We start from the raw sequence: 26485 nt of genomic DNA, 5'->3' as shown, positions 1-26485 counted from the left end.
TCTTAGTTAAAAAAAAAATCTAGTTTTTATATTTGACTAATGAAACATGTCTTTGGGTTAAAACTTGTCCAGGCAGTATATTTAGTTGTATTATATTCAATGATTCCTATTGTTTTTGAATTTTCGTACAAACAAGTTAGGAGTAAAGAATAAAACATATAAAAATCAATTGCTATTTGTATTATTAGATTAACTTGAAAAGAAATATACAAGTTTAAAAATTTTAGTAAAAATATAATAAATATGAGTTTTAAAATGAAAAATTTATTAAATTAGAACAGGATTGGAATTAATGTATTTATTTACAAATCAATAAATCTTTTTTTAAGTAGTACACATTGCTTCAGACTTAATGTGTGGTTGCGTTTCCACTTTTCTTGTTTTAGGCTGAACGTAATTACCCATGCCTGCAGCAGCTTCGGCTTCTTCCTGGGAATATGGTTCCACTTCTAAAGCTTTCAGCCTAAAAGAAAAAAAATGTTACAATTAAATCTGAACAATTTTTTAAATGTGGAATGACTTTGCGTGATTTATAATAATTCTAAATATCAAACATTTCTTTACAGTTTCTAAATTTATGAAAAATTTAAAATAAACAATTTGAGAATTTAAATATGATTTTATACAGAAATAAATGTAAATACCATAATATTTTTGAATATTTTATACATTTATGAAAATTTGATAAATTTAAAAACTAACTTTCTTTAGAATTTATAATATATATAAATTTTATGAACAGGGTTCCTACTCAAGTTTTTGTTTTAAATTCCCCGACACGCACATCCCTTACAGTGATGGAACATTGATAAAGTAAAATAGCATTTGACTTACTACATGCATATGCTATTGCTTCTTCAACTTTTTAATTAGTTATTTTTTCTAATTAACAGTTACATAATTTTTTATAATTGCTGAATTATTAAAAATTAAAATCAAATGTTCTATTAAATTAAAGTAGTTTATCCTGTTATTAATTCACAACCATAAATCTATGTGGCTTTGAAAAAAAAAGAAAAAGCTATTATTTCTGATTCGTTAACGAATCCTGTATAATCTAGTACTGTACAAAAGTATATATTTATTAAATTTATCCCTTAATAAATTTCCCGAACTTTATAGAATATTAATAAACTGGAAAAAAATCAGGAATTGTTTTGTTATACAATCAAAATTATTAAAATGAAGTATATATATTAGCATTTAAATTAAAATTATTTATCATTTTTTTTTATCAGTTCATTAACATTTGTTCTCAAATTGAGTGTGTAAATGATAACTGTGAGGAAGTTCAGAAAAAATTAAAATATTTCAAAAAAATTTTAATTAATGTTAGATTATTAAGAGTATTACAGACTTTTTCTCAAATTCATAATACTGCATAAGTTACATACTAAACTGGAACTCTTTAATATATATGCCAGAGGTGGGCAAGCAAGAGTTCGATGGAAGCCGAAATGTAGGTTTTTGCAAAATGCACGGGAGCCGCAGTTCTGCACTGACGTGGCGGATAGTATGGTAAGGCAGGGAAGGATAGGGTGTCCCCCATCCGGGTCGAGAACTTGTTTTAAAAGAATAGATTCAAAATGTCAATTTAATTTATTGCACCAACTCGGAAATAAATTATTAAATATTACATGTATATAATTACATATTTTCACAAAATTGTGAAAATAAAATTGTAAAAATAATAATAAAAAGCAGAAATTAACACATTCAGCAAGAGCCGCATTTGCCCATGTCTGATATATGTGCACACAGTGACACCTTTCATACTTATCCAGCAACTTTATTCAGAAATATAAACGTTTTCGGTCACCTTTAATGACTCTCAGAGAAACGTTCTGTAGGTATGATTTTTTCAAAAAACATTCTATATTAACCAATAACTGTTTCTATCCTTTAAATGATTGATAAATGGAACAGCTTGTAACCTGAACACTGTATAATTAATACAGCTGTTTTACAATTTACAAATGACAATTGATATTGCCTTATATTTGAAATAGTTTGATTGTCTGACATTTCACAATGCTCTCCTTCCTGTTACATTTTATAATAGTTCTTCACATATATAATCAATATTAGGCTTTAAAATTAATTTGCACTATCAGTAAAAGAAGTAAATGTCTTGTAATAATTGTGTGAATATTAAACAAAATAAAAAAATAAAAAATACACAAAGTGATTACAATTTTAAGGTCTGATTTTGAGTGATTTTAAAATATCATCTTACAATAGATTAATAAGCTGTAATTATTAAGTCTAAAATTGTAAAAACCTGTAAAAATTAAAATTAGCTCATTTGATATCATTGTACAAAATTTAAAGAACTGCTTAAGAACTTGGTCTTTAGGTATACTAAAAAGAAAAAAAATCAACGAATAGCACTTGTGTGTTCTTTAATTCTACTCTTATTATAAACATCCCATGCATTAAGTTAACATTTCACTATAATAGTTTTAACATTCTTATTATCAATAATGCATCTTTTTTTAAATTGTAAAAGAAAAATAATACAATTTTTGAAAAATTGGAAGAACTACATGCCTTTAACTACAAATACCCAATGGCATGCATTAAACCTAGTGTTTCTCAAACTTCATCTTCTGATAGACCTCTTTAATAAAAGAAAACTTTTGGCATACTCCCTAGTGTAGAATTTAATTAAAATATATATAAAATATTAATAAGTGTTTCTTAAAATAATGTCATTATTTTAAACATTTTAATTTAATTTACATGATTTTATATGTTTTTATTAATATTTTAAACTTTAATAACTGTATATGTTATCCTATGATGACATGACACATGCTTAAATTAAAATGTTTTTAATTTGAAATGTTTTTATGTTAATTTATGAGTTTGGTGTTGCAAGGTAAACTGTACAGTAGGCCTATTTAATTATATGTATGATTTAATTTGAATATTCCAAACTATGTAATAATAATTATTAACTTGTTCATAAATTATGGTTTTGGGAAAATTTTGTGTATGTTTGGGTGAAATTTTTTAAAATAGTCTGCACCACTTTTCATAAATTGTATTGCACCACGTTACTTCTTGTCCACAAACAGCTACACTTGGCAACCATATTGTGAGCAAAAAAAATTAACAAAGCAGCCATGGAAACAAATTCCCCGACTTTCCAAGACTTTTTTCAAACACTAATGAAAATCCCTGACTTTCCGGGTGAGTAGGAACCCTGTATAAACATATTTTAATTAGTTAATATAAAACAGCTTTTATTATTCATTTAGTGAATTAATTAGACTAAAAAGGAATAAAATCATTCGAAATCAAACATATCATTCATTAATATTAAATTTTTATAGCATCTTCAGTATTTATTTTATATATATACACAATGTATATAATAAATACCAAGAATGATATAAAATTCTTTAATTAACAAACGATACAGATCTTAATCAAATTAACTCATTAAACTGATAAATAACTTCTTTTACATTAATTAATTAGAATATATTTATAAAAACAAAATTTGATTTTAATATAAACTCCTAAATTGATATTAAATTTTAAAATTAGATAAAAAAATTAAATTTCAATTGTACAAACTATAGAAAAACTTAAACTATTAACTGATTAAACCAGCAATGGATTGCTGGACTTTCCAGTAACGTTTAAAATTTTGGTGGTGCCATCTGTTATCATATTTTATTTTAAAAACGTTTTACATTTTTAACTATTATAAAATGATAAAAACTATAATTTTGAGAGTAGAAATGAGTTTCATAAAAAATTGTAAATGCTAATAATGAGTAAAATTATCATTACCATTAACCACCCCTTGACCATTAACCACCACAATTTAATAGCATCAATTTTCTTAATAAAACATACCTCCTTGCAAAATTTCAGAAATTTTCAACAAAAAGCAGAGGAGTTATTAAGCTTCAAACAGGGTGAACAAAATCATGTCTCATCCATACATACAGAAGTTACCCTCGAATATTTTTGCATTTCTCAAAGTTTCAAGGTGTCCTAAGTAAAAAAAAAAAATGCAAAAATCTGGGGAGGGGAGCATTTTTTGTCAGATTGCCATATTTTCTCTCTGTATAACAACTGGGAAAGTAAAGATGCAGGATTATAACATCTTAATTTTGGTAATTTAACATTTGATTTCTTTTAAATAGAAAATTTCTGTAATAATTTTTTAAAGAATCACATACAAAATTTAACAGCTGTCATACTTATTGGGCTGCAATTTGAAAAAATCATAGATCTATAAATTTCCACTGTCGTCTGTCTGTCTTTCCTTAATCTCGAGAATAGAGTACTCAAACCTGTTTTTGTGCGATTTTTTATTTGTGCAATTTGTTTTGTGTGATTTTTTGTGTGCGATATATGAATTTCAATCAAATTGGTATACTGCACAAAAATAATTGCACAAAACACATTGCACGTATAAAAAATCGTACAAAAAAAGACCGCACAAAAACAGGTTTGAGTGTATGTATGAACTTTTAACACAAACCACAAGTCATGTTATTTCAATTTGAAAATTTTCTCCTGAAAGGTATTAGATAGATGATCAGCACAACGTTGCTCTTAAAGGAAAAGTATGATGTACAGGGGCAAGCCACTACTAATGAGATGGAGAGCATATTTTTAAATTAAAAAATATGATTAAAAATTTTAACCCAGCATTACCTAAAACAAGCAATTATTTATTGTGACATCATCACAATGTCATCATAATTGCTTGTTTTAGGTAAGAATTTATTAATACTTTGATTAGTGATTTAAATACATTATATCTGATTCCATACTATATTTCTATTTATGAATTAAACTAAAATTCCTATATTTTTTTCATTTTGATATCTATTATATATACTATTCATTCAGCTAAAAAAAAAAAAAAAAACTAAACTAGGGAAGTCTACAGAACTTTATCTCTTTAGGAAAAGTTTAATATAATTTGATCATGGCCGAAGTTTTCAATGTGAAAACATGAATGTTGGACATTCAAAGCCACCATCTTGTGAGCCTAGAAATTTAACAGTGTTTGGAACATCAGTGGAATCATGCTCAACGTTCCAAACATCATTGTCAAACTTCTAGGCTTACAGGATGGCGGCGCTGAATGTCCAACGTTCATGTTTTCGCATTAAAAACTTTGGCTGCAATCTTGCTAATATGCCTACCTCCATTCAAAAATATTTAATATTTAATTATTAACAGCAACACATTATAGCTTGATTTAATCCAGAAGATTATTTGGCCTTAATCAAAAAATCAAGCTAATAGATGTTTATATTTGTAAAATAATTTGAGCACTATTAGCTCAATTCTTTTTTATCGTTTCTAAATGTGAATTTTATCTTGACAAACTAATTTCTTACATCTAGTAAATGTTTTCTTATTGTGGAAATTAATTTAATAACATGATGATTGAATTTACAAATCTAATAGAAATAAAGTCTAATCCAGCAACTTCAACCTTTAAATTTCCGGTACAAACGACGAAAATTAACAGAAAAAACTAACGTTTTTGAATCTCCATCGAGATTCCATTAACGAACCTGAAGAAGATCTCGATGGAGATTCGAAAACGTTAGTTTTTTCTGTTAATTTTCGTCGTTTGTACCGGAAATTTAAAGGTTGAAGTTGCTGGATTAGACTTTATATGTACCGGTAGTCACGAGTGAAGTTTGTTTCCAATAGAAATAATTTTTATTTCATAAGAAAGTTTCTATCCACATGGATTTCTTTGTCAAGTACTAAATATTTTATATATAAAATATTATTTTACAAAGCTTTTAAAGTTGATACCGATAAGAAACTAACTTTTATTGTCAAAAATGCAAAAAAACTATAATTAAAAGAAATAATTAGCTCTTACAGAGCTATAATGTTAAAAGTAGCCTTTATGAAGACATATCTTAACATTGATAAAGTTATTAAATCATAATGTATAGCTTTAAAAATAATGCTGTAGGTAATTGTAAAATTGAAAATTAATTTATATTCTGTACACAGAGGTGTTGCTTTTAAAATTTTTTTTTCTTAAATAGCTTTGTAATTTCTGAAAATATAGTGAAAATAATATTTTCACAAATTATGAAGATAAAGTCAGAAACTGGATAGATATAAAAAAAATTATAATAAAGAAAAAAGTAATTTTCAGAATCAATTTTTTCTTCTATTCATTCAAGCATGAAGAGAAGAACATCACCATAAGACTGATCGTAATCAAGGCAACTGATAAAGCATACTATGGTAAGTTTTCTAAACATCGTGCGCTCTTCAATCAATATAATTACAAGTTACCTTTTGAACAGGTCAATAATAAAAATAAACTACTATCAATTTTTGAAATCATTCATAATTTTATTTAAATAATTCAAAAATATATTTTTTTGAACATATAATCATCTTTCCTTTTTTGAATTATAAATTATGGCTGTCTTTTCCATTAAGTATTATTTTATGCAAATCACTAGTTTTTTGTTATAATATTTCAGTGATTAAAAAATTAAATAACAATTTTATGTGTCAAAGTTTTTGATGTTTAGTGACATCAAATAATGTCATCTGTTGCAATCTGTATCATTATATAGATTAATTCATTTAACAGTTTTATTTATTAAATTCATACTTGATCAAAGATATATTCCATGATGTTAGTTATTTAGGATCACTTATCAATAGCATATATTGGAATAAAAATATAAACACAGAAAAAAGGGCAAAACTTTAAAATTATGGTTTCCAAGAAAACCTGTATGAAATTAGGTTATTAAAAATCCTGAATTTAAAAGGTGCCTTTCATGCTTAAATGATCAATATTCTTATCATAAGATAAAGAAAACCATGCTTTTATGAAACAATTATACTATTACAACAATTTCTAGTACTTTCAAGATACCTTGCTCATCATCATGGAAAAGAAAAGTCTAAATTCTGTTGCCATGAGAGCAATATATAGTGAAAGAATTGTAGTAATTAGTCCCATGATAATCCCTATGTTTCATTTTCTCATGATAAGCAAAATAGCTCAGAAGTATTAGATATTGTTGTAACAGTATGATTTTCCATTAAAGCATTGATTTTTTTTTAAATCTTATCTTAACTTGTGGAATCAAAACTATTTACTCTGTTATCACAAGCAATCTTTTGTGTATGTACTTTTTAATTAATGCAGTTATGAGCTTGTCTTTTCACAACATACTTCTCATGCTTGAATGGTCTTTACATATCTCACTTTTAATCTATCTTTTCTCTCAAATTCATTCATTTAACATCTTAGTGACAACATCCTTGCAACAGTACCCTTCTGATCTATCGCCACTAAATATTCTATACGTAGAAAACTATCAACATTTTCAATCATAGTTTAGGTTATTCAAAAATATGTCAAAACAGATTACTTGAATCATAATTATAAAATGAAATAAACAAAAAAAAAAAAAAATCTGCTTCTTCAGTTTAAAATTTTAGTCTTCTTAATGTTTTCTCACAAGCTTCTTCAACAGAGTCATATACATGTATATCTTGCTTTAAGGCACTTTTCTAATACAACACTTTCCAATTATATTCATGTTTATTTTTAGTATTTCCTTGCTCATCAGGGTGGCTTTTAGAGATTGTTTTATATATTAATTTTGCTATTTTACACTTAGTAAATGGATAGCATAAATATGATTTTAAACTTTTATATGCACTAGCAAGTGAAAAAAAGATGTGTATTAGTTTTATGGCAGTGATGTGTCTGTTTATGTACAAATCCAAAAACATTTGAATTACAAAAAATATCCTATGAGTCAGATATTAGTTTTTTATCAAATGCCAAAGACTGAAAAATATAGCATAGTGTATGTTAGACTCAAACAACTAGTCTAAAAGAGCAATCCAAAAGTTTACCATCTGAGCTAAGCCAACTTAATAGCTGCTGAAGAATTTAATACTTTAAATCAGGGGTGTCCAACCTTTCAGATTCTCTGGGCCACATTGGACGAAATCATGGATTTATGGGCCGGAGTTAGCTAAAGAGCAAAAAAAAAGTAGCAAAATTTTCTAAAAAGTAGCCCAAAAATAGCCATCTCAACAGTATATATATAAAGTTTTACGGCTTTGTGAAACTTCTTTTTTGTGGTTGATGCCGTTGAAATAAATAAATAAATAAATAAATAAATAAAATAAACTTGTCAGTTTTGTTTACACGTTCATTGGGCCGCATTGCAACTTGCGTTGGGCCGCATGCGGCCCGCGGGCCGCGGTTTGGACACCCCTGCTTTAAATGATAGCATATAACATTGATGCCTTCTCTTGTACACAACTAACATTGTGATTGTTTAATGAAAAATAATAATTAACATTTCAATTATAATACTCAATGTTTCAAGTTAATAAGCCAACAACTATTATATCAGGTTATTATTTTACAATTATTTAAAATTAATTACTAATTTGTCACTAGTGAGAGGCATTAGGCATCATCTCTTATTGGATTTAATAATCATAATTAAATTAAATAATTTACAAAATTCTGTAAAAAAGAATCGGCCTGGAGTGGCACTTGAACCTCAAAACTTATTAGTCTCATCTCAAATACAATGAATTTCTTCACCATAAATGATTTGAAAAAATAAAGATGTAATTTCTTTCCCTTCATTTACTGCTATATGCTATGTATTGTACCTCAACTCATTTTTTTCTTGTATTGTCATATTATTTTAACCAAATTATTCATCATATTTAAATACCCAAATTTCCAATCCTCAACTGATAATGAAAATGTAATTGGTGATTTACCATATCTAGCCAAAATCAATGAGAAATTTTTATACTAATTATTTTTACAATCACCCTTTTGCTTAGCTAATGTTTCTAGCTTGCCTTAAAATTTTTTTAAATATTTGCAAAGCAAAAAGCTTAAAAACAGAAGCTCTGACTAGCTTTGTCTCCAGTTCCAAAGTCATGATGACCAGGCCACAGCAGGTTAATGGCCCTTAGCTGCCAATGTCACTTTGGAATTTTGCTCTCAAGAATCAAATTGTTTGGAAGTGCAGCATAAAAACTTGGTAAATGCCACGTAAGACTAAACACAGCCATATAAACAATAGCAAACAAATACCATGCTGAATTAAACATAAAAGACATAACCTTCAAAAAACAAAACAAAAAATTCAAATTTATGCTTTTGCATGTAAATAATGTTTGCTAGATTTAACTGTTAGCAGCATGATTTTTCTTACTGTATGAGTTAGTTTAATGCAAAAACAAAAGTTATTAATGCTTTTTGTTTTTTTTTATTTTTAATTGTTATGACTCAGAATTTCTTAGAGTTCTACTTTTTTAAAATATTTTTTAATGTTTACATTATTTTGCCCTTCATGATAGAGATACAATTCATATTTCTTCAATCAGACAATGAAATTAAGTTATTAAGTAAAATGATCTTTTTTTCATATGTTTTCCTCCTTTTACACATTATAAAATTTTTGTAATACTTTTACATTACATCAAATGAATTGCAAATTTCTCAGCATGAAAGATTTCCTGTTTTCATTTTGATTCAGTTTTTTGTTTATTAATATCATGCTCTACTTGTATCTTGATTTCATAAGACTAATAATATATTATACATAATTAATAAATAATTTTAAATTATATAATTTAAATTATTATTAAAATCATCATCATTATTATTATATTTTAATACTTTTCAATTTCAATAACTTCTTAACTATAATACTGATCTTTATTACAAATTTATTAGAAAACAAACACTAAAGTTTTGATTTATTAAGGAATTTTGATTGTTGTAATAAGAAAATTAGTTCATAAAATAACTCAAATTCTTATATTTATTATTATTATTATTAAAATGAATAAGAGTTCTACATTCAATATAGTTGTTCAGAATTCTGAGATTTTAATAATTTAAATTATTCTAAAAAATTGCATCATTAAAATGTATAGAAAGTTAAACTCAGTTTGTTCATGCAAAATCTGTCATTAACTAGATAAAAAGCTGCCAGAGCATTGGATAGGACATGCATCTGAGAATAACCAACACCTGATGCTATGGATCTCAAGATCACTGGACTTCACACTGTGATTTCTATTTGTGGGGTTATGTAAAATGTATAGTGTTTGTCTCATTGTTACCACATAGGATGACTACGGATTGCAATCCAGCAGTGTTTTCAATCCAGCTGGATCCAGTGCGGATGTATTTTTGGTGCAATAAAGTGTTATCTATCTATCCAGTAATTTATGGTTTCTCTTAAAGCAATAAAACATTTTTTTTAAATACGTAAGAAACTTTTATTATTTAGACTGGTCACTATAAATCAGAAAAAACTTCTTACATGTTTGGGTAGTAAACTTAACTTTGGTTTGGTTTAACACTTGAGATAGAGATAATTAACTTTAAATGTTTAGTTATATTATAATTATAATGTAATCTTTAAGTTAAATAATAAAAAAGGTAATTCTACTAATTAATTTATATTAATATATTGTAATAATGTAAGGACGGATAATCAGTGGCTAAGTGGCTATCAGTCTTACCAGTTTTCTTGTATAGGCTGCTACATATCAGTTTGTAGTTATTTATAAGTAATTTAATTATTAGTGTTAGTAAAGTAGTGAGTAAGTAATTAGTAGTAGTCTAGTAGTTAGTTGTTGTTATCACAATCATGAATCACATACATTCATATCATCATATATCTAAGATACTGATACTCATTAATTTAATTAACTATTTAATTAACTAGGTAGTCTCAGTTTCTCACTAATTTTCACAATAAAATTGCCTAGCCTAGCCCACTAACCACTTATAGAATAAAAGTTAAAAACTCTTACTTAATAGAATTAGAGTAGAAGTTATAAAATATTAGTCTTGTCTTGAATAAAGTATTTTAAAGGATTAAATAAAATTAAATCAATCACTTCTGTTATTTTTTTGACTTTTCTGGAAGTAGGATCTCAAGAAACAAATGGTATTGATGGTGTTGTCTCCCAACCTACTTCTTAATGAACTGCATATATATCCCGCTACAGAGACGGCCCTTTCTGCCTCTACGCTAGTTGGTTTCAGGGTCATCAAATAATCATAAATCGTTCCGCCATGTGATTCATTGATGTCACAATTGACCGTAAATTAGAATTATGCACCAGGACTAGGAGAGGAATTACTTATTTTATTTAGTGTGAAGACACTTTATTTAGCGAGAGTGGAAAGTCAACTGGCAATTAGATCAGCAGAGGTAAAAGGGTGGGTGGTGCAATGTAGAGAGGGGGTGTAGCATGTGCCGCACTGACTGTCAACGTCGCTCCCACCGCCAAGTGATAACACAAGTAGCAAAGCGGCAACGCCAACAACGTAGACTTTTTGCCATTATTTAGAAAGTTAATTGTGTATTTGTGAATCCACAGTGCTGGATCCAGCAGGCCGAAGAATGCACTGTATCCAGCTGGATTGCTGGATGAGGGATCCAGCAATTGCAATCCCAAGAAATGACCAAGCTAACAAATCTAGCAATGAGAGTTGCAAAAACTTTTCCAGCTGTTATGAGTTATTAAAAAAATATTTTATATTATTCAGCAAAAAATAAAACTGTATGGAACCATCTGTTATCAGATTTTGTTATAAAAACTTTTATATTTTTGATTACTATAAAATGTCAAAAAGCTTAATTTTGAGGATACAGTGAGTTCTATAAAAAAAGTGTAAATGTTAATAACAAATAAAATCTTCATTAATTCCTACCCTTTCTCAAGATACATGACCCTCCTCTATCTCACACCTTCTCAACCTTTCACCACCAAAATTTAATAGCATCAATGCCCCTCATATAAAAGCCACCGTGCCAAATTTTGTTACTTAATCTTTACCCAATCCTGAGATATTACTATTATCATATCAATATATGCCATGTTACCCATGGTGCTCATATTGAACATTTTAAATGTTAAAAAAACTGCTTGAGTTCCTGCCCCATCCTGTCCAGTGCTGGCTTTGTTGAGGTGAATTCAGTGAATCTGAAGTGAAAACCTTCTCTTGCAGTGACCTTTGGTAACACCAAAAAGCATCATGAAACATCCTGTATAATAATAAATTTTTATGCATTTTTTGTTAATCTTACTTTTTTAATATGCATTAATTTGCTTTAAATGTTTTGATTTCATTCAATAATGTATAATTACAATTATTATATACAGAAACAGTTCATTAACAGTATTATGGAATAGCTTCTATTATTATCCCACTCAGACATTCCAACTCAATCAAGCAATCTACCAACTACATTAAACTTGACTGATAGAATAATTGGTTGAAATGTCCAATAGGCATGATTTGATATTCAAAAGTTAATTTTAAACTTTTTCAGCTATCTGAAATTACTTGTTTATTTCCTTGTAATTTTTTTTCTTTTTAAATAACTATTATTATTTTCTTACAGGGTGACAATAATTAACCCGTACAAGTTTTTTGTATCATAAATTTATTAAAGAAATGAAAATTAGCAAAACAACAGCAAATAACAGTGACAATACTTTACGTATTAATCGGATATTCAGCCAGTTTTAAAGTGGCCTACTTTTGCTTTGATGCAGAGCCCCAAACGCGTTTTGAAATTCTCAGCGATGGGCCGCGCTCTTCTGGAGACAGTTTGTCTCACTCCCAGCGCAAGGATTGCTTCAGCGACTCCAAACTTTCATGGCGCTTAGAACAGACCCTGGCCTCCAAAATGGACCACACACTGTAGTCCATTGGGTTCAGATTCGGCGAGTACGGTGGCCATTCCGCAGACGAGATGAAATCGGGAAAATGAGCCTTGCACACTCCTGAGTCTTCTTCGCCCTGTGTGTCGGCGCCGAGTCCTGCTGAAACGTCCATTTCGCACTGCCAAAATGCTGCTGAGCCCACAGAAGTACCACAGCCTCGAGAATGTCATGGTGGTACACATCTTGATTGATTTTGGCCCCTTGATCGATGAAAACAAGGGATGTCTTGCCGCTCGCACAAATTCCGCCCCAAACCATGACTGACATTGGATTTTGTGATGTTCGATGACGGCTGAGCGTCCAGGAGCCCCCGCGGACCAGTTCCTGTCGTTTTGATGGTTGTACGGAGAAAAGCTTCTCATCTGTGAAGAGAATGCACTCCCATTGTCGACCTGCGGCCGACGCTTGAGTTAACGGGATCTTTGGAGTCTCACGCACTTGTTTTCATCGGTGAAGAGCTGAATCTTTTGGAACTTGTAGGGCTTGAGTACGAGTTCCTTTTTCGCCATTAACCGCACCGATTTGTGATTGATTCTGATCTCCCGAGCAGACGAACAATTTCACATTAATGCTTTCCTTGCCGAAATAGCTCCAAAATTGCACATTTGTTCGACACCATTAAAAAAATAAAGAACTAACCCTTATTACATCAAAAGTATATCTACACGAACAGGAAATCATGGAGAATTAAACAATATTATGTAAATTGGTGACAGTAAAAAAGTTCAGGTGCAGCATTGCTACAAACTTTGTACGGGTTAATTATTGTCACCCTGTATACAGTAAAACCTTGCTAATTTGGATTTTAGCAATTATTACCTTAATCTTATACAGATGTATCAAGATGTGGTCAAGGAACAGTTAGAAAAAAATTCATTAACAAAAATTAATTTCATTTTTTAAAGCCCAAATTAGTGAATTGTTGACAATGACAACAACAATGCTACTATTTCTTTTGCATTGTTGAAGTTTATCAAACATCACTGCTAAATCTTTACTTCTGGTAAGAAATAAAAAGATTGTTCCAGATCGACTACATCAGGGCCCCGGAGACCCTAGAGCAGGGGTGGCCAACTTTTGTGCACGTAAGATCTACTTTTTATCGTAAAAATGTGTCACGATCGACTTGTTGTCATAGGCATAGTCTAAGTGGGGAGGGGGAAGTGTGAAATACATACTAAGTTTATACACTGTTTCAGTACGAAGTGCACTCACTGCTTATGAGTCGAGTCATAACTGCATGCACACAGTTGCGTTCGGTTACAAATATAATACATTAAGTCAAGACATCGCTAGCGATCGACCAAAATTGACTTGGCGATCACTGATCCGACTTGTTGGCCACCCCTGCCCTAGAGATATACAAAGCTAGCATGACGAGGAAGTGTATTAATTTCAAGGACAGTAACTCGATATTATAAGTCTGGCGATATGTATGTGAGGAGAATGGCCACCATAACCATTAATCATCGCATATTATTCTCCTGTTGATGTGGTCTCCCATTAATACACACATAAGGGTAGGTCTCTGTCTATATATGTATAATTAATTTATCATTTTGGTTTAAATCTCAGTTCTTAATTACAAACTTGTTAAAAGAATTTGTATTTAAAAACATTCAAATCCCTGCATTCCATAATTGGAACTCAAATGATCCAAAACCTGAGGCAGATCTTGATTAAGATCAAAAATGTTTGTTCATATATGTATCATTTCTTACTGGAAGTAAAGGTTTAGCTGAGGTGTTTACATGTACCGGTAATTGGTCTAGTAGTTTGCTTAAAGTTTATCAAACCATTGTATTTGCTCATTCAAAGTGCATAATAAAATTTGACTTTACATAACAATGACTTATGACTGTATATAATGCACACACACAATATAGAATGCAATGTTATGGTATATAGATAAAAGTGAATCAGATAATTTCATTTCTTGTTGACTGAGTGTTATGTTTATAATGTAATATATTTCTGTAACAATATATTATAGAGAAACAGCATGGATCTTTTAGGCAATCAGTATTTAGATTCTGACCAAATAAAGAGTTACGCATCCTAGATATCTTGGATTGGATGTAAAGACAATGTCATAAGATGCAGATATTGAGTCATTGATATATTCAAAGTTGGTCATAATGTACATTAATTTAATACAAGACTACTGTTATGTGGTACCAACAGTCAGACATTAGCAAGATAAATGACAACTTACCTTAGAGCTTTCTATAACAAATGGTTGAAGGGATAAGGCAATACAATATAAGGGTAGTCTGCTAAAAGGGCAGAGCCAGGAAGACTTTCTATTTTAAACTGGCTCCCTTGTTTAGATGTGAAGAAAATCCAGAAAAGTCCATTCTATAAAGCCAAACTATTGACAATGCATGAAATGGAAACCAACTACCAGGGTATAGTAAATTTCTCTACTTCTCTTAAATCATTGGTGGGACACCTAAATCAAATAAGTGAACAGTTTACAAGCAAGTGATATACAGAAGATGTCACAAAATAATACTTTATGTGAGACAACTTAGTTTGCATACCACTCATTCCTTGTGTTCACAAAGAGATTTGGCTAATCTGAAAGAGAAAACACTGGGACTGGAATGAAAACTAACAAGCTAATATTCTCTTCTGTAAAAACTGAGTTTTGTAGAAGGATAATTATCTCATTTATAGAGAATTCAGAATGTATTATCACCTCTCCAAAATCAAAGAAATGTACCATTACAGAAATGAAGAATTAATAATATGGAATAACATTGTCACATGGCTACATATTGCTGTATGTTTTTTTGCAGAGGCAGTCTGACAACTCATACAGATGTGGACATGCCAAACCCTCTAACTGTATTCAAGAGAGTTCTTTTCTACAATTCTTTATATGGATAACAGTATGTATCCAAACAGAGCTATGTTAATAAATATTTTTCATTAACATAAAGATATCCAATTTACTGAAACTGAATCGTGCAAAACTTATACTGTATGAACATAATGGAGAGATGACAAATTTCAGTTCACTAGCTTCCTCCCCAGAGTTACATGGAGTTCAAATCTATTCTTTCCAGACAGGATTTACTGCTATAGAATTCTCTTACAACAGTATTCAAAATAACATTAATGTGACACTTGAATCATTATAAGGTATTATTAGACACCTTACATAATCCTCTTCCACTAAAAAAATGCCTTTTTTGAAACTCTTTCATTTTCTTTGCATTGTTTATGTATATCATATGTTGAATGCTTTCTTCCTAATCATATGTTTTCACATCATATTCTATTTGCACTGCACAACTCATTTTTAGCTGTATAGTAAACACTACACAGCAAAAAATGTCCTTGCTATATTTCTCGTTTTTCACATATAAAATGCACTTAATTTTTATATACCAATTTATTTAGCATGTGCATTTATATTGAAAGAAAAGGTTGAGATCTAGATCATGCTTTACACAAACCTACTGTTTATAGCATTCAAAGATAAGGTAATTATTTTCTGTACAGGAGATGGCTTTCTAATTTGTTGTCTGTAAAAATTTTTGATCAATATTAATTTTAAATAAACATCTATCTACAAAAATCTATTAAATATATTTTTGTTAAAAATAACTGCTTAACTACAAAATTTTTGTTTACGTGTTACATATATGTTTGTTTTTCATTGAAAAATAATTAAATTTCAGAATAACAAATATAATAGAAATTGAATAAGGTTTTGAGAGCATTTGTTGGACAATTTATTAAATGTTTTTTGTTACTGGACATAAAGATTCTTCAAGAGTTGTCATTAGCACAAGTAATTAAGTTGAAAGATATCTTTATAATAGAAATTTTCATATAGTTATTTGTGTTTGGAATGCATTATATTGCAATATAAAAGTACATTTCTCTCATATTTTAGATACAATTATGTATGTTGTTATATTTTTAACTATAAATAATATTTCACATTTATAATTTTCTCATAATTAACTTTTATTATATAAGCAAAAATATTCAATATTCACAATAGTGAAAGTTTTCATAGTGATGTGATCGTTTTTACTTTTTATTAAAATATCAAATTACGAAAACAAAGATACCATATTACCAGATCAAATTTCAAAGCTTGTTATTTTTTTCTTTAAAACATCTGCATGTAAGTTTGAAAATAAAAACTAAATTAATTTTCTATGAAAATATACCAGATTTTTTAATAAAGTAAGAAAAAAAAATAAAAGAAAAAGAAATTATAAATATAAAAATAAAAATACTGCTTTACAGATAAGCTATTCACAGTGTTGTGAAGAAGTATTGAAAAAATTGACAAGTATGCTGTTAATTAAGCATACTTCACTTCCAAAATCCAATAAAAGTGTTTACATTATTTGATTCTCTCAGAACATGTAATAAATCTAAGAATTTAACTTAAAATCAAACAGTAGAGCGTTGTTTATCCGAAAGCCGATCAACCGAAATGTCGGTTAACCGAAAGCTTTCCAGTCGGACTGTGTCATGCTGAATCGAATGTTTTTGATACTAGATTAACTTCTAAAGTATAATTTTTTTGTTCTTATTTTTTTCAATATATTTATTTTGTTTGTACAAAATAAAGAAATGATTTTTAACGGTACAATAGCCACGATTATTATTATAAAAGTTTTTGTTAGGCTTAAAATCGAAGAAAATTCAACACAAAGCGACATGCAACGGAGAAAAATTTCAACATGGGATAGGTTAATATATTTTTTCGTACATAATTGGTTATCCAAAAAATAAGTTATCCGAACAACTCCAGTCCCCAACTGATTTGGATAAAGATGCTCTACTGTACTTCTTTCAAAACAAATAGTTTCAAAAATTTTAACCAGAAATAAATTCACAAAAACGATGTGATGTCCATTTTATATATTATTTCATTAAATATAAAATCAAACAGATAAAGCTGCACTCCAAAAATCTGAACAGTAACATTTAGTTTCAATTATTTTTATATTTCAAATAAAGTATAAAAATATGTAAAAAAATTCAATTATTAATAAAAAAATCAATTAAAATTACATAAAGCTAACAAAATATGACAACTTTACTGACAAATTTGTTAAATTATTAATTACTAAAACAGCACAAAAATAGTCTAGTAAAATATGGTAATCTATAACATTTCCCGGAATGAGAATGAAGTTGATATGCTGGACCTTGAATATGTATAACATAGCTAACCTTCAAAAATTCAAACACCATGTCATATGACATTGTATGACTTATTTTGTTTTTTATTCATTTCCAGTACATTACAACAGTTTAAACATATCTTATAATTTTCTAATGTTCATAATAAACCAGGGCTATGGAATTGTGTAAAAATATTCTGACTCAGACTCCAACTTTGCCTTACCATCTGACTGACCAGGGGTGAACTTGTTACCAAATTATGCCTGGGAATTCCGTCATCACGTGATCTCAGAATAAAAGCTCCAATAAATAGAATTCTAATAAAGATAGAATGTAGAAACTTTTTATTTCAAAGCTAAAAGACTCCTCTAAGTAATGACAGTCAATATATAAATATGTATTCAATAATTTTTACCTTCCTAGCTGTTATATATAACAGTGGAAAAATGTAGTGATCGGTCAAAAATGACTCCCCAAATTTTTACATTTTTGGACTCAGGACTCCTTGAAATGTTGAGATATGCAAACAATTCAGATGTGGGGGGGGACAATTTTGTTCACCCTGTTTACAGCTTAATAACTTCTCTGGTTTTTGAATCAGAGTCGGAAGGTTCAAAACCGGTGTTATTAAGCTTCAAAATGGTTGGATTAAATCGTGTCCCCCCCACACATTTTAAACATCTGTGCATACAGAAAAAACACAAAGGGCATTCACGCATACCTGTACCCCTGATACATTGGTCATGGAATTAAGACATATAGAACAGGTAGCCAGGGCACGTGGTTACACCAACGTTATACAAAGATTGTGTAAGCATCACTGACATGCATAGACAGGCTCCACCCTCCAAACGGACCAGTCAATAGATAAACAAGAGGAGACACTGGAAAAGATTCCTCTTATAAAATTGATGAAAACTAGTAAACAATGACTCCATATTCATTATAAAACACAACATCAACCTTACTCAAGGAAACTAAATACATTTATTTCCGAAATGTTTTGGGGAGAAATTTCCTCCTAGCTTCAACAGAATTGTGCAAATACAACTTAAAGCAATGACAGCAACTACAAACTTTCAAATTTTCAGTTTTTTTTTTCAGATACTTTAACATCCAAATTCAATTATTCTACAGTAATGTAAAATTCAAATTCTCCAGTAAATCACAGCATACCATATCTATATCTGCTCATTATCACATTGCTGTTTTCTTATAACTCTCATCCATCTTAAATCATTCTTCTTACTCATTCCTTTACCTTGCATCTTAATTCTATCATCATTACTTCTTTACTTTTATTAAATCACTACTATCCATCTATCCAATAAGATATCTGAAGTGGTGATTAAAAAGAAAGAAATGATGAGAAAGTTAAGATTAAAATTAAGGAATAAGGAAGAAGAATGATATATGATGGATGACAGTTATAAGAAAATAGTAATAATGTGCTAAGGAACAGATGCAGATATGATGAACAATAACTGGTTGGAGAATTAGAATTTTTCTTTAATATAGAAAAATCAAATTTGAGCATTAATGTTCAAAAGAACTGAAAATTTGAAAGTTTGTAATTGTAGCTGTTACTTTTTGTGTTTGTTTGATTTCACTGAAGATGGGAGAGAATAACTCCTAAAAAACATTTCAGAAATTACAATTTAACCCAATTATAACATCATCGGATGTAACAACAATAATGTCAATTTTTATTGGTCCCACGATTTTACTATACAGTAATACCTTGGTTTTCATTGACTTCGGTTATCGTCGATTTTGGTTTTGGTCAATTCTTTCCTCGAAAAATTTGTATTGGTTTTCGTTGGTTGCCTTGGATTTCATCATGCCCACATGCCCTCGCTGCTAATTTTGTGAAAACAAGAGGTGACCCATGCATTTTCTGCTCAGTGTGGCATTGTTTCTCGTTGTATGAACATTACCTCACGTGTCTAGCCAAACAATTCCATTGCTTCTCTTCCTTTTAGTTTCATCATGGACCAAAGAAAGTTTCCAGAGCCAGTAGCCCTTTGAAGAAGAAAGCCAGGAACAGTTGAAGGAAATCATTGAAAAATACAAGAGTGGAATTAAGATTGCTGAAATTGGCCGCACGAATGGGAAGTCGCCATTCACAATAAGTTCCATTGTGGCGAAAAAGGAAGAAATAAAGGAGGCTAATGTAGCAAAAGGCGTGAATGTGCTACGAAACAGATCGCAAACAACTGAAGATGTCGAACAGTTATTATTAATTTGGATCAATCAAAAGCAGTTAGATGGCAATTCTGTTTCGAAAGCCATCGTATTAGTCTATTATATTCATTTTATATTAATTTCTTATTGTTTTTAATATTAAACACTATATTTATTCTCTATAAAATGTGTTTTTGGTTTGTATTTTGGAGTGTCTAGAACAAATTAATTGGATTTGCATTGAATTCAAGTGGAAATAATTGCCTTGGTTTTTGTCTGTTTTGGATGGATTATTGATGAAAACCAAGGTATCACTAATGTTAAAATACCCACTTGTTGATAATGTTAAAAAACCCACTTGTAACGACAAAAAACCCTGTTTTAACATCATATTTAAAGCTTTCCCAAATTTACAAAATTAGATTACAAATTTTATTTAACAAAGAAAATACTAAGTATTGAGTCCCTAGGGTCAGTCCAATTCCTAGAACGACTATAAGTGGTACTCTCACCACCTGACTTTGGTGGGGTGAGATTCGCCACCCCTTTAAATGATGTGATGATCAGTTAGTCTGCATAGTTACTTGTGTTGTAGTTTAGCATCAAATCAGATGAAATGACTAGCTTAAAAGGAAAGCTTTAATGCTAGACTGCATCAGAAATAATGAACAAAGTGTATGATTTAGAAAATGACACTGATAAACAATTTTTAGGTGAAAAATGCCTACAATCTAAAATAACTGACTTTTTAAAGTGAATATTGTTATTGTCTTTTAATTGGCATACATTAGTTTAACCTTTTGTTACCTTTTTATTGACATTATTCTCAAAACCGAAAGTGCTGCCATTATTGAAACTTAAGACAAATAGAAATTTCTCATAAAAAGAATTTTTTAAAATTTTTAATTACATCAATGTAAACTTAGACATAATAATGTAAATGAGGTTGATTTAAACATTTAGTTTGCACTTTTATACATACAATAATAAATTATTATTACTATTAAGAAATAATTTTACAATAATACATATGATGTTAAATTAGAATGGATTTTATAATAGATTCTTAAACACACTTGGTACTTTTTATGGGACTGAAATTATGATCCTGCAGATAACGACACTTGGTTATAACGTCAAAAAATTGCCGGTTTCATAGATGATGTTATAATCAGGTTAAACTGTAAATGTATTTAAATTCCTTGAATGGAATTCAATCTATATTTTATAAAATTGATTGTTTTTCAAAAATTCATCTTATTGACTTTCACATTTTTTCTTCACAAGAAAAGTTCCAATTTTTATTATTTAAATTCCTTCCTTCCATTTATAAGTCATTTCCACATTGTACAATGTGGAAATGACTTATAAATGGATCAAGGCTTTGGAACCAGAGCCAGTCAGAGCTTCCAGTTTTTGTTGGAGTTATATACTCTTTAAAAAATTATTGGCTCCAGCTCTCCAGCTCCAAATCTACTTTTTGTTTTGGAGACGATTTTTTAATGCGAATTTTTAATTTGTGCGGTATAGTTGGCGACTAGTCTCGTGCGATTCGTCATGTCTTACGTTGACTTATTATAGCTAAATAAACTTATTATAGCATAAATGCACTTATTATAGTAATATTATTGCATGAATATGCGAAAAATGAAATAATTTACTTTTAAGTCAACAAAACACCACCTGGACAAAAATATGTAAAACAGACGATAGACCAGACGATGCAGTCAAGTGCTGACATCTATTGTCAATAAATTCTATTTCGTACGGTTTTGAGTTATTTTCTATGTGAGACTTTTTTTATGCGGTCCCTGTTGACCGCATAAAAAAATTATTTTTTAATTGTGTTGCGAAAACTATTATTTACAGCCATTCGTGAAGTTTCGTGAGATTTTTTTAATGCGTTTTTTTAATGCGGTCCCTATCCCCCGCATAAAAACAGGTTTGACTGTATACTCTTTAAAAAATTATTGGCTCCAGCTCTCCAGCTCCAAATCTACTTTTTGTTTTGGAGACATGTTAATTTCTTTAGCTACTCACCAGAAAGTTTTGAGCTTCACAATTAGGAAATATTTTAAAAAATTTTATAAATCTAACTAAAAGTTCTCTAACAATTTACTTTTCTAACATACTACCAAGGATATATTCCTGACATATCTGTTTATTTTTTCAGAAAATTTTAAAATTAACTGTAATCAATAACACCATAAAATGGATAATATTTTAGAACTTTCAAATAATAATTAAAATGTTATATTAATTTTGTTTACATGTTATAACCTTTCTAATATAAGCTAGCAATTGTAAAAGTAGACTGAACTATTCTCATTCAGGTAGAGTAATGATAGTGAATTAATGGTAAATAATAGTTATTAGTTAATTGTTTATTGGTATCTCATACTCTTTTCTATAATTTCCTCTCCTTTAATTATAGTATAATGGTAAATAATGGTAAAATTACATATTGTTATACGTAATCAAAAGAACTATACTTCACTCTAAAGCCTTATATTATTTTCCAGTAACAGTTAATTTGGAACATTTTTTTCAACTAACGTTTTCAATCTTCAATTGGAGATCTTCTTTAGGTCTTGATTCTATATTTGTTGACGGAATGCTTAAATCGAACAGTAATTTTTTTTGAAAAATTTTAAATTATTTTTAAATGCAGGAGATTCTCGGGATATATAAAATAGAAATAAAAGTAATGATAAATATATAAAATCACAAAGTACACAATTAAAATCAACATTTAAAGACCATATAACAAAACTGAGAACTTTTCGTTATATTGAACTACATCATTATTTGGTCATGTAGTCAAAAACTATCAAAATGCCATGCGTATGATAGTTTTTTGTCTCTAAAATTTATGCAATGTACCTTTTTAAAGATTTAAAAATTTCTGATGCCTCTAGTATCTTGATGGTGTTGGCATGTCTTGATATTTTGATGATGATGGCCTTGTCATGGAAGTCTTACATTTCATTATCTGGTGCATATGTGGCTAGGGCAGTGTTTAGTTTCTTTTTGTCGATATCGTATTTATGTTCTGCTAATCTTATTTTGAGTGATCTTGTGGTCAAACCAATATATTCAAGTTTATAGCCAAATCTGTTGTCTTTCAAAGGAACTTTTATACCCCTAGTACCCTAAGATTATCAGTCTTAACTTTTCTATTCTTAAGGATGTTAAAGATGGTAGCAACATCTCTGAAAGTTATTTTTACTTCTTTTAAGTTCACTATTTCTTTATAGCAAACCTAAGTGTAAGGTTCTTAGTTTTGTTATATGGTCTTTAAATGTTGATTTTAATTGTGTACTTTGTGATTTTATATATTTATAATTACTTTTATTTCTATTTTATATATCTTGAGAATATCTTGCTTAAAAATTATTTAAAATTTTTCAAAAAACATCACTGTTTGATTTAAGCATTCCATCAACGAATATAAAATCAAAACCTAAAGATCTCCAATTGAAGATCAAAAACATTAGTCAAAAAAACTGTTACTGGAAAATAATTTAAGGCTTTAGAGTGAAGTACAGTATTTTACTATATCATTCAAGTCCAATAAGTGGTGTTTTATCTCAAAAGATCTATTTCTATTGTTTATATAAAATGATATAAATAAATTAACAAAAGTAAATGGTTTGAATAATGTATTTCTATCTCAAACAATTGTACTTAAAAATTGAATGTTTGACTGGAGGCCAAAAGATTCATGTGGAGTGGAACCAAAGCCAGAGCCATAATCAGAACTTTTGTTGAAAAGCCTTTCTATACATTTTTAAGTTTGAATCTTTACCTATACTCTAATTTCAAAAGATCTAGTATGGTATAGTGCAGAAGTGGGCAAGCGTTCAGTGGGGGTCGAAATGTAGGTTTTGCAAAATGCATGGGAGCCACAGTTCTGTACTGTTGTGGCGGATAGTATGGTAAGGCTGGGAAGGATAGCACTTTCAGCAAAAGCTGCATGTAACTCAAAAAGAGCCACATTTGCCCACGCCTGGTATAGTGTATGTTTATTTATTACATGCTCCAGTAAAAGCAGAGTTTTCTTCACTTGAAAACTTGAAGTTTTATTTAAATGTCAAGTGTTTTATTGTGACTAAAGGAATTTAATAATCATTGTTATTCTTCAAAAATGTAATATTTCTTTAATCTCAAAACATAGATTTTATGTTAAATATAATTGCATAGAAAAGATCTTACCTTCTTTTATGCACTTTTGAACGAAAATGCTTGGTAAGTGTTTCATTGTCAATAAAATATCTCCTAAAATATTAAATCATATATGAGTTTAAATTATATTACAGAAATATAAGTACTACCAATTAAAAACAAAATAACATATAGAAAGTGTATATCAATTGTATAAGAAACTGATTTAAGACTATTAAGTTAGCAACATTCACTAAGTAGATTAAGAATAAAAAAATTTATTTCATTATTATTTTAGATATACTAAAATTCTGAAATTTTGAAACTATCCATCAAAAATTAGATATAAGGTCAAGATTTGTAACCTTATAGTGCAAGTTATAAGCAATTGCATATTTTAACTCAAACATGGCATTGAAATAGTAGTATGTGCATATTGAAATAGTAGTTAAAATGCATATTGACATCTTTTATAAAAAAGTTTCTAAATACTATTAATATTAATTAATAAGACTATCATATATCATCATCATCCTTTATCAATCCACTGCTGAAAGGCTCTTCAAGGTTTCTCTAACTTCTGTGATCAGTTACCTTTCTTTTTCAAATTATCCCTACCTAAAACATAAAACGGTTCAACCGTAATCTAGAAACCATACTACATAACAAACCAGATATATGCAAGACGGCAACGCTACGTTAACTACGAAAACACCCGTGAGTCCCGGAATTGCCGATAGGATAAGTAATCTATAGTACACCCGTAAAATCTTTTAAATACCCGTCTTTTTTGGGTTCTATTTCAAGGACAACTGTATCTTTGGTTATACATTCTATTTTGAATGGCATCATTTAGATTTTACATGTATCGATTATCTTTAAAAATACAGGCGTATTAGCCCTATTGGAAAATTATAATAACTGCTTTCAAAGATATGGATTATATTCAAAGTATACGTACGCACAGTGAAGACAGTAAAATTGGGCATTTCCAACTTGATCGTGATCAATCTCCTGTTTTAACATTTTCGCGGCATTTTTCATGTCGCTATGGATTTCATCCAGATCCTTCTTTCTTCTTTTTGTCTTACACTTTTTATGAAAAGCAGTATAACCTCGATTGTTCTTTTTCCTAGCGTAACGCCCCATAACCAAAGCTTGTAATCAAGTAAATTATTGTCACTAACAAACACGAAATACTTCAAGATGAATTCCACATGCAGGACGAGGTTTAATGAAGTGTTGCCAACCACCAAACATTCACAAAATAATTATATAAAAATTTAAAACGCATACAAGAAATTTTAAAATTTTATAGCTACGTATCATGTTTTACAGTAGACTATAAAGAATTAATGGATTGATGAGATTTTATTTTTATTCTTTCCTCCTTTTATCGAGCCTTTCGTGGGTTCGGCCAGGCCCACGATTCGGCGGCCGAGTGTTGAAGGACGAGGCCCGACTTATTCGAGATGGACAACCTCCTGAAAAATTCTTACGCTTTTGAACAATACTGTGAAGTGATTATGCTTTCCGGAGAAACAATACTATGAAACCACCTATACTATTCTAAACTAATGACCTATACTATGGCCGAACCCATAACGGACTTGCTAAAAGAGGCCCTCTTAGTGCTGTTAGCCGAGTATATGAAATAACAAGACCCTGAGAGTCGTCGGCTTGATGCAATTCAGTGATAGTCAGAGGCTACGGTTTAGGTCATCCATATCTTCAAGACATCGAAGTATTTACATACTTCCCTGGATATAAACATACAGACACGGTCATCTAAGCGAAGGTCTCTGGAAACTGCAACTGGCACAATACGCTGGAGATAACGCACAGCGGAGATAACGACTGGTTCAACATAATGCTAAAGAACAACGAGGCCTTGTCCCAAACATACCTATGTAAAACGGGTTCGGTGTATTTGCCTGAATCTTTGATGGTTTGTAACTCTAGTGGCCCTGATCAAAACTCTCCGTAGATAAAAACTCGAAGAATGGGCAGTTACCGAGTGTCTAAGATGTGCTGTATACAAAGGAGACTTTTGGTCGGGACCATCAAAACTACAAAATATCCACCCAAATCCATCCGGACCCATTTCTTGTAAGATCTGTTACTCTAGGTCGAACCATAACCGCTCGATCACATTTTATGAATTGACGAGGCACTTTTTTCCCCCGAAATAAAGTGTGTAACTGTC

At 29.7% G+C, this 26485-nt stretch overlaps 1 protein-coding gene across 1 annotated transcript; it reads right to left on the bottom strand.

The window, feature by feature from the left end:
* Positions 1 to 244: 244 nt before the first annotated feature.
* Positions 245 to 25502, bottom strand: LOC136973824 (zinc finger protein 593). The gene is made up of 3 exons (XM_067268602.1): positions 25241 to 25502; positions 24331 to 24393; positions 245 to 463 (listed from the first exon to the last, which is right to left on the bottom strand). The coding sequence occupies exons 1-3, from the start codon at positions 25426 to 25428 to the stop codon at positions 325 to 327; spliced, it is 390 nt and encodes a 129-aa protein (XP_067124703.1). The 5' UTR covers positions 25429 to 25502; the 3' UTR covers positions 245 to 324.
* Between the last annotated feature and the right edge of the window lie 983 nt (positions 25503 to 26485).

This window comes from Centruroides vittatus, unplaced genomic scaffold (assembly GCF_030686945.1).
Source record: "Centruroides vittatus isolate TY-2023 unplaced genomic scaffold, ASM3068694v2 contig_329, whole genome shotgun sequence".
NCBI classification, from domain to species: domain Eukaryota; kingdom Metazoa; phylum Arthropoda; class Arachnida; order Scorpiones; family Buthidae; genus Centruroides; species Centruroides vittatus.
The sequence above is the reverse complement of the archived record's forward strand: the minus strand, read 5'-3'. Positions and strand labels throughout refer to the sequence as shown.

What these genes read in the sequence shown, in the direction of transcription:
- LOC136973824 (XM_067268602.1), bottom strand. Translation starts at nt 25,428, where the DNA reads ATGGGGCGTTACGCTAGGAAAAAGAACAATCGAGGTTATACTGCTTTT. An exon ending in TTTTACTGTCTTCACTGTGC is followed by an intron (nt 24,394 to 25,240) that starts GTACGTATACTT and finishes TTAATATTTTAG; the next exon opens with GAGATATTTTATTGACAATG. An exon ending in TCAAAAGTGCATAAAAGAAG is followed by an intron (nt 464 to 24,330) that starts GTAAGATCTTTT and finishes TTTTTCTTTTAG; the next exon opens with GCTGAAAGCTTTAGAAGTGG.